Source organism: Gymnoscopelus braueri (genome assembly GCF_963280865.1).
Source record: "Gymnoscopelus braueri genome assembly, chromosome: 10".
Taxonomy (NCBI): Eukaryota; Metazoa; Chordata; class Actinopteri; order Myctophiformes; family Myctophidae; genus Gymnoscopelus; species Gymnoscopelus braueri.
Window position 1 is genome coordinate 14,129,155 of NC_137611.1, and position 14,550 is coordinate 14,143,704.

Genomic DNA, 14,550 nt, shown 5'->3' on the forward strand with positions numbered 1-14,550 from the left:
AAACGGCGCTGAGTAGGCACAGGCGAACGTCCCACCGTTCAGGACGGCAACTCGGTCGCCTTAGCTCCCTCGGTGGTCCTTCACGGGGTGACAGTTCGCCTGTGACTGCGCGCCTCCGAAATGGTTGTCACAAAGGGAGCGCCGTACCATATGCACGCAATTCGGGAGTTCCGAGGCGGCTATCCACGGAATGAAGTGCACTCGTTCCGTGCAATGTTACGGTAATCTCTGGAGATCGGGTTGTCCAAAATAGACCCTCAGTTCTGTAACTGAGGGTTATGGTGTGAGTCCTTGAAAAAAAAAAGTTTGAGAACCACTGATCTAGGCCCATGATTGGGACAGGGAAGAGTATAAGAATAAGAACAGTTAACAAATGCCATCACTTCTAGATAACATCCCTCCAGATCAGACATTTCCCAGGAGTCATGTTTTGCTGTTCATTATGGTCAGCACAAAAGTACTGTTTCATGCAGGACAATTAAATTTTATTTTCAACATTGTTAAGGGGCTTCTATTTATTAGAAACCTACTAGATAAATACTAAAAGAGTTAAATTCCTGCTGGAAAGATGATCTCTCTAACCATCTCAATTATCAAACTATAGGTCACACTAACGGTGTTGCATAACTCTGACCTACACAATGTGTTTTGGACACTAAAACTACGCACAAAAGTAAAAAATATATAATATTTCACAACACTATTTCTACAACCATGACTGAGATGTATGGTCACTATGGTCTTAGTGAGGAACTGTGCACTAATCATTAAAAAGGGCTTCTGCTTTGTTTGGCACAGAGAGGGTGGTGAATAACTATCCTTCTTGCGGAATCGACATCAAGAGATTTCGGAAGCATAATTTTTAGCATTAGGGACGCTAGTGATCGTTTATCCTGGCGTCCCAACCTAAGAATGTATAATATAATTACAGAGGAATATTCTCATCACATAAATGTGTTAAAATATTGCTTTATGAAAAGATGATCATGGCCAGTGATTCTTAAAGATGGTCTTCCAAAATAGACCCTCAGTTCTGTAACTGATGGTTATGGTGTGAGTCCTTGAAAAAAAAAAGTTTGAGAACCACTGATCTAGGCCCATGATTGGCACAGGGAAGAGTATAAGAATAAGAACAGTTAACAAATGCCATCACTTCTAGATAACATCCCTCCAGATCAGACATTTCCCAGGAGTCATGTCTTTGCTGTTCATTATGGTCAGCACAAAAGTACTGTTTCATGCAAGACGATTACATTTTATTTTCAACATTGTTAGGGGGCTTCTATTTATTAGAAACCTACTAGATAAATACTAAAAGAGTTAAATTCCTGCTGGAAAGATGATCTCTCTAACCATCTCAATTATCAAACTATAGGTCACACTAACGGTGTTGCATAACTCTGACCTACACAATGTGTTTTGGACACTAAAACTACGCACAAAAGTAAAAAATATATAATATTTCACAACACTATTTCTACAACCATGACTGAGATGTATGGTCACTATGGTCTTAGTGAGGAACTGTGCACTAATCATTAAAAAGGGCTTCTGCTTTGTTTTGCACAGAGAGGGTGGTGAATAACTATCCTTTTTGCGGAATCGACATCAAGAGATTTCGGAAGCATAATTTTTAGCATTAGGGACGCTAGTGATCGTTTATCCTGGCGTCCCAACCTAAGAATGTATAATATAATTACAGAGGAATATTCTCATCACACAAATGTGTTAAAATATTGCTTTATGAAAAGATGATCATGGCCAGTGATTCTTAAAGAGGGTCTTCCAAAATAGACCCTCAGTTCTGTAACTGATGGTTATGGTGTGAGTCCTTGAAAAAAAAAAGTTTGAGAACCACTGATCTAGGCCCATGATTGGCACAGGGAAGAGTAAAAGAAGAGTTAACAAATGCCATCACTTCTAGATAACATCCCTCCAGATCAGACATTTCCCAGGAGTCATGTCTTTGCTGTTCATTATGGTCAGCACAAAAGTACTGTTTCATGCAAGACGATTACATTTTATTTTCAACATTGTTAGGGGGCTTCTATTTATTAGAAACCTACTAGATAAATACTAAAAGAGTTAAATTCCTGCTGGAAAGATGATCTCTCTAACCATCTCAATTATCAAACTATAGGTCACACTAACGGTGTTGCATAACTCTGACCTACTGTACACAATGCGTTTTGGACACTAAAACTACACACAAAAGTAAAAAATATATATTTCACAACACTATTTCTACAACCATGACTGAGATGTATGGTCACTATGGTCTTAGTTAGGAACTTTGCACAAATCATTAAAAAGGGCTTCTGCTTTGTTTGGCACAGAGAGGGTGGTGAATAACTATCCTTTTTGCGGAATCGACATCAAGAGATTTCGGAAGCATAATTTTTAGCATTAGGGACGCTAGTGATCGTTTATCCTGGCGTCCCAACCTAAGAATGTATAATATAATTACAGAAGAATATTGTCATCACGTAAATGTGCTAATATGTCGCTTTATGAAAAGATGATCATGGCCAGTGATTCTGAAAGCGTTCCATGAGGGTCTTCCAAAATAGACCCTCAGTTCTGTAACTGAGGGTTATGGTGGGAGTCCCTGAAAAAAAAAGTTTGAGAACCACTGATCTAGGCCCATGATTGGCACAGGGAAGAGTAAAAGAATAGTTAACAAATGCCATATAAAGTCACCATACCAACTTTGATGAGGCAGTGTTGTGTTGTTTTAAAAATAAGTTCTTTTTTTTTGCTCTTTATGAAAAGTTTATATTTTGGATATAGTTGGTTTCTGCCTGACATACGAGAATTCGCATTTGTGCCTTCGTACTTTGAATTCATATTTTTACAATTCTAGCTAATATCCCTCCAGGTCAGACATTTACCAGGAATAATGTCTTTGCTGCTCATTATAGTCAGCCCACCTGTTTAATGCAGGACAGTTATATCTTGTTTTCAACATCGTTTGGGGGCATCTATTTATTAGACACCTACTGTACTAGATAAATACTAAAAGAGTTAAATTCCTGCTGGAAAAATGATCTCTCTAACCATCTCAATTATCAAACTATAGGTCACACTAACGGTGTTGCATAACTCTGACCGACACAATGTGTTTTGGACACTAAAACTACGCACAAAAGTAAAAAAATACATAACATTTCACGACACTATTTCGACAACCATGACTGAGATGTAGGTTCACTATGGTCTTAGTGAGGAACTGTACACAAATCATTAAAAAGGGCTTCTGCTTTGATTTTCTCAGAGAGGGTGGTGAATAACTATCCTTTTTGCGGAATCGACCTCAAGAGATTTTGGAAGCATAATCTTTTAACATTAGGGACGCTAGTGATCGTTTATCCTGGCGTCCCAACCTAAGAATGTATAATATAATTACAGATGAATATTGTCATCAAATAAATAAAATATTGTGTTATGAAAATTGCCAGTGATTCTTAAAGCGTTCCATGAGGGGCTTCCAAAATAGACCCTCAGGTCTGTAACTGAGGGTTATGGTGGGAGTCCTTGAAAATAAAATGTTTGAGAACCACTGATCTAGACCCATGATTGGCACAGGGAAGAGTATAAGAACAGTTAACAAATGCCATCACTTATAGATAACATCCCTCCAGATAAGACATTTCCCAGGATTAATGTCTCTGCTGCTCATTATGGTTAGCTCACCTGTACTGTTTCATACAGATCACTTACATCTTATCTTCAACACTGTTGGGGGGCTTCTATTTATTAGAAACCTACTAAATAAATACTAAAAGAGTTAAATTCCTGCTGGGAAGATGATCTCTCTAACCATCTCAATTATCAAACTATAGGTCACACTAACGGTGTTGCATAACTCTGACCTACACAATGCGTTTTGGACACTAAAACTACGCACAAAAGTAAAAAAATACATAACATTTCACAACACTATTTCTACAACCATGACTGAGATGTATGGTCACTATGGTCTTAGTGAGGAACTGTACACAAATCATTAAATAGGGCTTCTGCTTTCTTTGGCACAGAGAGGGTGGTGAATAACTATCCTTTTTGCGGAATCGACATCAAGAGATTTTGGAAGCATATTTTTTAGCATTAGGGACGCTAGTGATCGTTTATCCTGGCGTCCCAACCTAAGGATGTTTAATATAATTATAGAAGAATATTGTCATCACATAAATGTGTTAAAATGTTGCTTTATGAAAAGATGATCATGGCCAGTGATTCTTAAAGCGTTCCATGAGGGTCTTCCAAAATAGACCCTCAGTTCTGTAACTGAGTGTTATGGTGGGAGTTCCTGAATTTTTTTTGTTTCAGAACCACTGATCTAGGCCCATGATTGGCACAGGGAAGAGTAAAAGAAGCGTTAACAAATGCCATCACTTCTAGATAACATCCCTCCAGATCAGACATTTCCCAGTCATGTCTTTGCTGTTAATTATTGTCAGCCCACTTGATTAATGCAGGACAGTTACATCTTGTTTTCAACATTGTTAGGGGGCTTCTATTTATTAGAAACCTACTAGATAAATACTAAAAGAGTTAAATTCCTGCTGGAAAGATGATCTCTCTAACTATCTCAATTATCAAACTATAGGTCACACTAACGGTGTTGCATAACTCTGACCTACACAATGCGTTTTGGACACTAAAACTACGCACAAAAGTAAAAAATATATAATATTTCACAACACTATTTCTACAACCATGACTGAGATGTATGGTCACTATGGTCTTAGTGAGGAACTGTACACACATCATTAAAAAGGGCTTCTGCTTTGTTTGGCACAGAGAGAGTGGTGAATAACTATCCTTTTTGCGGAATCGACATCAAGAGATTTCGGAAGCATAATTTTTAGCATTAGGGACGCTAGTGATCGTTTATCCTGGCGTCCCAACCTAAGAATGTATAATATAATTACAGAGGAATATTCTCATCACATAAATGTGTTAAAATATTGCTTTATGAAAAGATGATCTTGGCCAGTGATTCTTAAAGAGGGTCTTCCAAAATAGACCCTCAGTTCTGTAACTGATGGTTATGGTTTGAGTCCTTGAAAAAAAAAAGTTTGAGAACCACTGATCTAGGCCCATGATTGGCACAGGGAAGAGTATTAGAATAAGAACAGTTAACAAATGCCATCACTTCTAGCTAACATCCCTCCAGATCAGACATTTCCCAGGAGTCATGTCTTTGCTGTTCATTATGGTCAGTATAAAAGTACTGTTCCATGCAGGACGATTACATTTTATTTTCAACATTGTTAGGGGGCTTCTATTTATTAGAAACCTACTAGATAAATACTAAAAGAGTTAAATTCCTGCTGGAAAGATGATCTCTCTAACCATCTCAATTATCAAACTATAGGTCACACTAACGGTGTTGCATAACTCTGACCTACACAATGCGTTTTGGACACTAAAACTACGCACAAAAGTTAAAAATATATAATATTTCACAACACTATTTCTACAACCATGACTGAGATGTATGGTCACTATGGTCTTAGTGAGGAACTGTGCAAAAATCATTATAAAGGGCTTCTGCTTTGTTTGGCACAGAGTGGGTGGTGAATAACTATCCTTTTTGCGGAATCGACATCAAGAGATTTCGGAAGCATAATTTTTAGCATTAGGGACGCTAGTGATCGTTTATCCTGGCGTCCCAACCTAAGAATGTATAATATAATTACAGAGGAATATTCTCATCACATAAATGTGTTAAAATATTGCTTTATGAAAAGATGATCATGGCCAGTGATTCTTAAAGAGGGTCTTCCAAAATAGACCCTCAGTTCTGTAACTGATGGTTATGGTTTGAGTCCTTGAAAAAAAAAAGTTTGAGAACCACTGATCTAGGCCCATGATTGGCACAGGGAAGAGTATTAGAATAAGAACAGTTAACAAATGCCATCACTTCTAGCTAACATCCCTCCAGATCAGACATTTCCCAGGAGTCATGTCTTTGCTGTTCATTATGGTCAGTATAAAAGTACTGTTCCATGCAGGACGATTACATTTTATTTTCAACATTGTTAGGGGGCTTCTATTTATTAGAAACCTACTAGATAAATACTAAAAGAGTTAAATTCCTGCTGGGAAGATGATCTCTCTAACCATCTCAATTATCAAACTATAGGTCACACTAACGGTGTTGCATAACTCTGACCTACACAATGCGTTTTGGACACTAAAACTACGCACAAAAGTTAAAAATATATAATATTTCACAACACTATTTCTACAACCATGACTGAGATGTATGGTCACTATGGTCTTAGTGAGGAACTGTGCAAAAATCATTAAAAAGGGCTTCTGCTTTGTTTGGCACAGAGAGGGTGGTGAATAACTATCCTTTTTGCGGAATCGACATCAAGAGATTTCGGAAGCATAATTTTTAGCATTAGGGACGCTAGTGATCGTTTATCCTGGCGTCCCAACCTAAGAATGTATAATATAATTACAGAAGAATATTGTCATTACGTAAATGTGCTAATATGTCGCTTTATGAAAAGATGATCATGGCCAGTGATTCTGAAAGCGTTCCATGAGGGTCTTCCAAAATAGACCCTCAGTTCTGTAACTGAGGGTTATGGTGTGAGTCCTTGAAAAAAAAAAGTTTCAGAACCACTCATCTAGGCCCATGATTGGCACAGGGAAGTGTATAAGAATAAGAACAGTTAACAAATGCCATCACTTCTAGCTAACATCCCTCCAGATCAGACATTTCCCAGGAGTCATGTCTTTGCTGTTCATTATGGTCAGCACAAAAGTACTGTTTCATGCAGGACGATTACATTTTATTTTCAACATTGTTAGGGGGCTTCTATTTATTAGAAACCTACTAGATAAATACTAAAAGAGTTAAATTCCTGCTGGTAAGATGATCTCTCTAACCATCTCAATTATCAAACTATAGGTCACACTAACGGTGTTGCATAACTCTGACCTACACAATGCGTTTTGGACACTAAAACTACGCACAAAAGTTAAAAATATATAATATTTCACAACACTATTTCTACAACCATGACTGAGATGTATGGTCACTATGGTCTTAGTGAGGAACTGTGCACAAATCATTAAAAAGGGCTTCTGCTTTGTTTGGCACAGAGAGGGTGGTGAATAACTATCCTTTTTGCGGAATCGACATCAAGAGATTTCGGAAGCATATTTTTTAGCATTAGGGACGCTAGTGATCGTTTATCCTGGCGTCCCAACCTAAGAATGTATAATATAATTACTGAAGAATATTGTCATCACGTAAATGTGCTAATATGTCGCTTTATGAAAAGATGATCATGGCCAGTGATTCTGAAAGCGTTCCATGAGGGTCTTCCAAAATAGACCCTCAGTTCTGTAACTGAGGGTTATGGTGGGAGTTCCTGAAAAAAAAAAGTTTGAGAACCACTGATCTAGGCCCATGATTGGCACAGGGAAGAGTAAAAGAATAGTTAACAAATGCCATCACTTCTAGATAACATCCCTCCAGATAAGACATTTCCCAGGATTAATGTCTCTGCTGCTCATTATGGTTAGCTCACCTGTACTGTTTCATACAGATCACTTACATCTTATCTTCAACACTGTTGGGGGGCTTCTATTTATTAGAAACCTACTAGATAAATACTAAAAGAGTTAAATTCCTGCTGGGAAGATGATCTCTCTAACCATCTCAATTATCAAACTATAGGTCACACTAACGGTGTTGCATAACTCTGACCTACACAATGCGTTTTGGACAGTAAAACTACGCACAAAAGTAAAAAAATATATAACATTTCACAACACTATTTCTACAACCGTGACTGAGATGTATGGTCACTATGGTCTTAGTGAGGAACTGTACAAATATCATTAAAAAGGGCTTCCCCTTTGTTTGGCACAGAGAGGGTGGTGAATAACTATCCTTTTTGCGGAATCCACATCAAGAGATTTTGGAAGCACATTTTTTTTGCATTAGGTACGCTAGTGATGGTTTATCCCGGCGTCCCAACCTAAGAATGTATAATATAATTACAGATGAATATTGTCATCGAATAAATAAAATATTGTGTTATGAAAATGGCCAGTGATTCTTAAAGCGTTCCATGAGGGGCTTCCAAAATAGACCCTCAGGTCTGTAACTGAGGGTTATGGTGGGAGTCCTTGAAAATAAAATGTTTGAGAACCACTGATCTAGACCCATGATTGGCACAGGGAAGAGTATAAGAACAGTTAACAAATGCCATCACTTCTAGATAACATCCCTCCAGATCAGACATTTCCCAGGAATAATGTCTCTGCTGGTCATTATGGTCAGTCCATACTGTTTCATACAGATCATTTACATCTTATCTTCAACATTGTTAGGGGGGCTTCTATTTATTAGAAGCCTACTAGATAAATACTAAAAGAGTTAAATTCCTGCTGGAAAGATGATCTCTCTAACCATCTCAATTATCAAACTATAGGTCACACTAACGGTGTTGCATAACTCTGACCTACACAATGCGTTTTGGACACTAAAACTACACACAAAAGTAAAAAATATATAATATTTCACGACACTATTTCGACAACCATGACTGAGATGTAGGTTCACTATGGTCTTAGTGAGGAACTGTACTCAAATCATTAAAAAGGGCTTCTGCTTTGATTTTCTCAGAGAGGGTAGTGAATAACTATCCTTTTTGTGGACTTGACATCAAGAGATTTTGGAAGCATAATCTTTTAACATTAGGGACGCTAGTGATCGTTTATCCTTGCGTCCCAACCTAAGAATGTATAATATAATTACAGATGAATATTGTCATCAAATAAATAAAATATTATGTTATGAAAATTGCCAGTGATTCTCAAAGCGTTCCATGAGGGGCTTCCAAAATAGACCCTCAGGTCTGTAACTGAGGGTTATGGTGGGAGTCCTTGAAAATAAAATGTTTGAGAACCACTGATCTAGACCCATGATTGGCACAGGGAAGAGTATAAGAACTGTTAACAAATGCCATCACTTATAGATAACATCCCTCCAGATAAGACATTTCCCAGGATTAATGTCTCTGCTGCTCATTATGGTTAGCTCACCTGTACTGTTTCATAGAGATCACTTACATCTTATCTTCAACACTGTTGGGGGGCTTCTATTTATTAGAAACCTACTAGATAAATACTAAAAGAGTTAAATTCCTGCTGGGAAGATGATCTCTCTAACCATCTCAATTATCAAACTATAGGTCACACTAACGGTGTTGCATAACTCTGACCGACACAATGCGTTTTGGACACTAAAACTACGCACAAAAGTAAACAATATATAACATTTCACAACAATATTTCTACAACCATGACTGAAGTGTATGGTCACTATGGTCTTAGTGAGGAACTGTGCATAAGTCATTAAGAAGGGCTTCTGCTTTGTTTGGCACAGAGAGGGTGGTGAATAACTATCCTTTTAGCGTAATCGACATAAAGAGATTTCGGAAGCATAATTTTTAACATTAGGGACGCTAGTTATCGTTTGTCCTGGCGTCCCAACTTAAGAATGTATAATATATATATACAGATGAATGTTGTCATCACATAAATCTTTAAGATATTCTGTTATGTAAAGATGATCGTGGCCAGTGATTCTTAAAGCGTTACTTGAGGGGCTTCCAAAATAGACCCTCAGGTCTGTAACTGAGGGTTATGGTGGGAGTCCTTGAAAATAAAATGTTTGAGAACCACTGATCTAGGCCCATGATTGGCACAGGGAAGAGTATAAGAACAGTTAACAAATGCTATCACTTATAGATAACATCCCTCCTGATCATCCAGGAGTCATGTCTTTGCTGTTCATTATAGTCAGCCCACCTGTACTGTTTCATACAGGACATTTACGTCTTATTTTCAACATTGTTAGGGGGCTTCTATTTATTAGAAGCCTACTAGATAAATACTAAAAGAGTTAAATTCCTGCTGGATAGGTGATCTCTTTAACCATCTCAATTATCAAACTATAGACCGCGCTAACGGTGTTGCATAACTCTGACCTACACAATGCGTTTTGGACATTAAAACTACGCAGTAAAGGAAAACGTAGAAAAGCGATTATATAAAATATAATACTATATCTACTGGGAATCTATTTCATAATAAGATGTGTCCAAGATAAGAGTGATGTGCATGCTGGTTATGCGAAATAGTACTGCTTCTCCTCCAATCAAAGTGCACAGTTGGACGAGGAGGGGACAACGTCGTCACTATGTCGGCACAGTGACTATATCTTATTTTACCAGCAGATGGCAATGCAGAGTATAGTAGGAAACAGTACAGAAACGATTAACATATGAGCTATTAGCTCTATTCCTATGAGACAACCATAAAATGACTTGAGGGGCTTCCAAAATAGACCCTCAGGTCTGTAACTGAGCGTTATGGGGAGTCCTTGAAAATAAAATGTTTGAGAACCACTGATCTAGACCCATGATTGGCACAGGGAAGAGTATATAGTATATATATAAACAGTTTAAGAAATGCTGTCATCACTAGCTAACATATCCCACCAGACGAGACAGGTTGACAAGGAGTGAGGTTAAACCAGGTTTAAGTAATTCAGCTGAATGCACCTTCATGTATCAAGTACACAAGGAAGGCACTTGCATGGAGGGCACTGAACGGCATGGCCAGTGTATGGAACTCCAACCTCCCCTCCCCAGACAAATCAAACTCAGCTTCTTCTATGCAACGGTAGAGTCTGTTCTCCTCTATGGCAGTGAATGTTGGACCCTGAAACCAACCTTGCAGAAATCTCTAGACTGGTACTACACCAGAATGTTGCGTGCAGTACTTAACATCAGCAAGAGTGTACATGTTACCAACAATAATCTGTATGAGGGAATGCCAAGGGTGAGCGAGAAGATAGCAGCCAGGAGGATGAGACTAGCAGGACACTGTCAAAGACATGGTCACGAGGATGTCCTACATTAACATACGTGGACGTACTCACGAAAGATGCAGGAGCGCAAAGTAGCCTACCGACGAGCTGGCCAGATGTATGGAGAACCGGAATGACTGGAGGCGACGATGGAGGGCTCGTCTGAGGACGACCTAGAAAGAGTTTACACTCAGGGCTTATTATCCACTACAACACATCACAGCTGACTGTCAGACTCCTACTGTACAGTGAATATAGGGTACATGAGTGTAGATACAGTAGACGAGGTGGCTGAGTGGTTAAGGCGATGTACTACTAATCCATTGTGCTCTGCACGCGTGGGTTCGAATACCATCCTCGTCGTTTAATGCAGGTTTTCTGTAGCGTACTTGATACATGATGAGATCACAATACCAGCTGAGTTTATAGGCAGTCGGAGAGAGTGAGTGCGTCAACAAAACAAAATGTAAATAAAAGAAAAACGTGTGCTCTCCATTCCATCCACATTCACAGTGCACTGAATTGTGTGGGTAATGTATCAGTGCATATTTCAGAATAGGCTGATGCTAATTAATTAATACAATTAGTTTATTCCTTGATTAGAGCCAGACAGATAAAACAAAATCAACAGCTTAAGAATGATTTTCATGGATATCTATCTAAATACGAGCAGCAGTTATGAGAGCAAGTCCCTCCTGGTTCTCTTTCCTGTTTAGTTTTTCACACACACATGAAATGAAAAGAGTTCTAGGTCTATATGACTGACACTGTCTCAGTGTTGTTGAAGGTGTCTTTAGTCTTTTGTTCCTGTCACCTGCAGAACGACTGTGACTGTGCATCAGAATGTTCCTGCGCCTGTTCCCTCTGCACCAGGCACAAAGACCAGTCACAGAACCATGCACCACACCTAGAACGAGCCATGGATGGTAAGTGTTTGTGTGTGTGTGTGTGTGTGTGTGTGTGTGTGTGTGTGTGTGTGTGCGTGTGCGTGTGCGTGTGCGTGTGCGTGTCAGTGTGTGCGTGTGTGTGCGTGTGTGTGTGTGTTCATTTTGTATGCATGTTGTAGAAGCCAGTGGTGGAAAAAGTACTACATTTTTTTACTTAAGTAAAAGTATCAATACTGCAATGTAGAAGTACTCTGTTACTCTGTAAGTAAAAGTTCGGAATTCAAAATTGACTTGAGTGAAAGTAAAAGTATTGGTATCAAAATGTACTTAAAGTACCAAAAGTGGAAAGTACTCATAATTTTTTTTCAAATGTGTAAAATGTCTAAAAATCTTTTGAAAAAGCAGATCTACAAGCTCATAATGCTTCGCATCGCGACGCATTGTGAGCTTGTAGATAGGCTTTTTTCAAATGGTCGAAATGTATATAGGGCTGAAGTGGTTAATGTATGTTTCGTAATAATAATCAAATCATCTACAAAGTAACTAGTAACTAAAGTTTTCAAATAATTGTAGTGGAGTAAAAGTACAATATTTGCCTTTGAGATGTAGTGGAGTAGAAGTAAAAGTATTGAAAATTGGAAATACTTGAAAGTAAAAGTACCTCAAAATTGTACTTAAATACAGTACTTGAGTAAATGTACTGTTTGTTTGTTTGATTATTATTATTATTATTATTATTTGGTAGTTTGGGTATTTTATTGGTTCATTAGATTATTGTTTGTGGGCACTAAAGGCGAACGCCTCTTATCTAGGACAAGTGATAGGGGAATGGCATGTACCTGGGTGGACAAAATGTTATTTTGTTTTACCAGAGCCAGAGAATACCAAAGCTGTCTGTTCACATTTTGGATCGTTCAATCTGCAAAAGTTGTGGACAATGCGCTGTTTGCGTGCGTAAGAATACTCTCAAGGTGCATCAGTGGATTTTGATGAGCTTTTGAGAAGGTTGAACCAACGAAACGCCACGTGCACATGTGTATAATGGATGAAACTTACATGAACGAGATATCAGTTCTAATATCAAATACAATGTCCATTACTATTAATCTTCTATAATATAATATATGTCAGCAATGATAATGAATAGTCCTCTGCTTCTGGTTTTTCTGCCAGAGGAAGAGTTCCAACAAAATCAGTGCAACAAGAGATGCATTTCTGCACTCGGGTCAGACATATAGCCCTGTAGTGATATTGATCTGTATGTTTTCTGCTTCAGTCGCTGCTGGAGGAAATGCCTACACTATAAAAGTGTAGCCATAAAGTGTCCCGTACAAAGCATCTATACGGCTCCATAGCCTTTTAAGCACACATTTAACCTTCCAGTTTAAGCTTGAATAAACACTTTATCTTCCTTTCGGAATCAATAAAGTAAAGATGGATGTGTTTTTCCACTTCAAGCAGTTATTCCAGACCGCCCCCCCCCCCCCCCCCATTGTCTTCTCAAGGTCATCCTGGTTAAGCCCTGTACTTTGTTGTATGATGAAAAGTGAAAATAGCCGACCTTACAATACGTGACATTGCATGCTTATGTAGATCGTGTATTTGCACTATTTTTGCAAATGGTTATAATGATATATGATAATAGGTTGAAAATGGTCAAGATCTTTGAATATATATTTTTGAAACCGAACATTTGTAACTCAAATCTTTGCTTCTGGGGGGTCCACGGCCAAATACATATCTAAAAACAGTATGTTGCTATACCAGTGGTACTCCAACTTTTCCATGTCAAGGACCCCCAAAATGATATGTATTTGGCCGCGGACCCCCATCTCAAAATATGTTGTTCCAGGGACCCCCAGAAGCACAAATGTTTGCTTTAAAACATATATATGTTTTCAAAGATTTGCACAAATTGTCCACGATTGATTTTTTTTTTTGCAGATCTAAAAGGCTTTGTATATCTGCTATTTTTGAATAGCCAAAGAAATCTTAATATGACACAGATGCGTTCCCGGTCTTAATAGATGAATCATTCCCACTCCCCCCTGTGTGTGTTTTGTGTCTCCAGGAGACGTGGAGGCCATCACCTCCCTCATCCAGCACCACGTCCCCGATGCCAGGCTGATCGAGACGATAGGACAGGAGATGACCTACCTGCTGCCCAGCAAGGGCTTCAGGCACCGCGCGTACGCCAGCCTGTTCAGGGAGCTGGAGGAGACGCTGGAGTACATGGGCCTGAGCAGCTTCGGCGTCTCCGACACCTCGCTGGAGGAGGTACAGTAGGGCTGTGGTGGACAGTAACTAAGTACATTTACTTGAGTACTGTACTTAACACATTAAGACCATTTACTTGAGTACTGTACTTAACACATTAAGACCATTTACTTGAGTACTGTACTTATTAAGACCATTTACTTGAGTACTGTACTTAACACATTACGACCATTTACTTGAGTACTGTACTTAACACATTACGACCATTTACTTGAGTACTGTACTTAACACATTAAGACCATTTACTTGAGTACTGTACTTAACACATTACGACCATTTACTTGAGTACTGTACTTAACACATTACGACCATTTACTTGAGTACTGTACTTAACACATTAAGACCATTTACTTGAGTACTGTACTTAACACATTAAGACCATTTACTTGAGTACTGTACTTAACACATTAAGACCATTTACTTGAGTACTGTACTTATTAAGACCGTTTACTTGAGTACTGTACTTAACACATTAAG

General features: G+C 38.5%; 1 protein-coding gene across 1 annotated transcript in view; it reads left to right on the forward strand.

The window, feature by feature from the left end:
* LOC308093377 (retinal-specific phospholipid-transporting ATPase ABCA4-like) overlaps positions 1–14,550 on the forward strand; it is a gene marked incomplete at both ends in the record, with an annotated part of 116,530 nt that overhangs the window by 67,680 nt on the left and 34,300 nt on the right. Inside the window, 2 exons of the mRNA XM_080439713.1 lie at positions 11,730–11,835; positions 13,868–14,073. Of these exons, the coding sequence (XP_080295839.1) occupies positions 11,730–11,835; positions 13,868–14,073 (312 nt within the window). The remainder of the gene's footprint in view (positions 1–11,729; positions 11,836–13,867; positions 14,074–14,550) is intronic.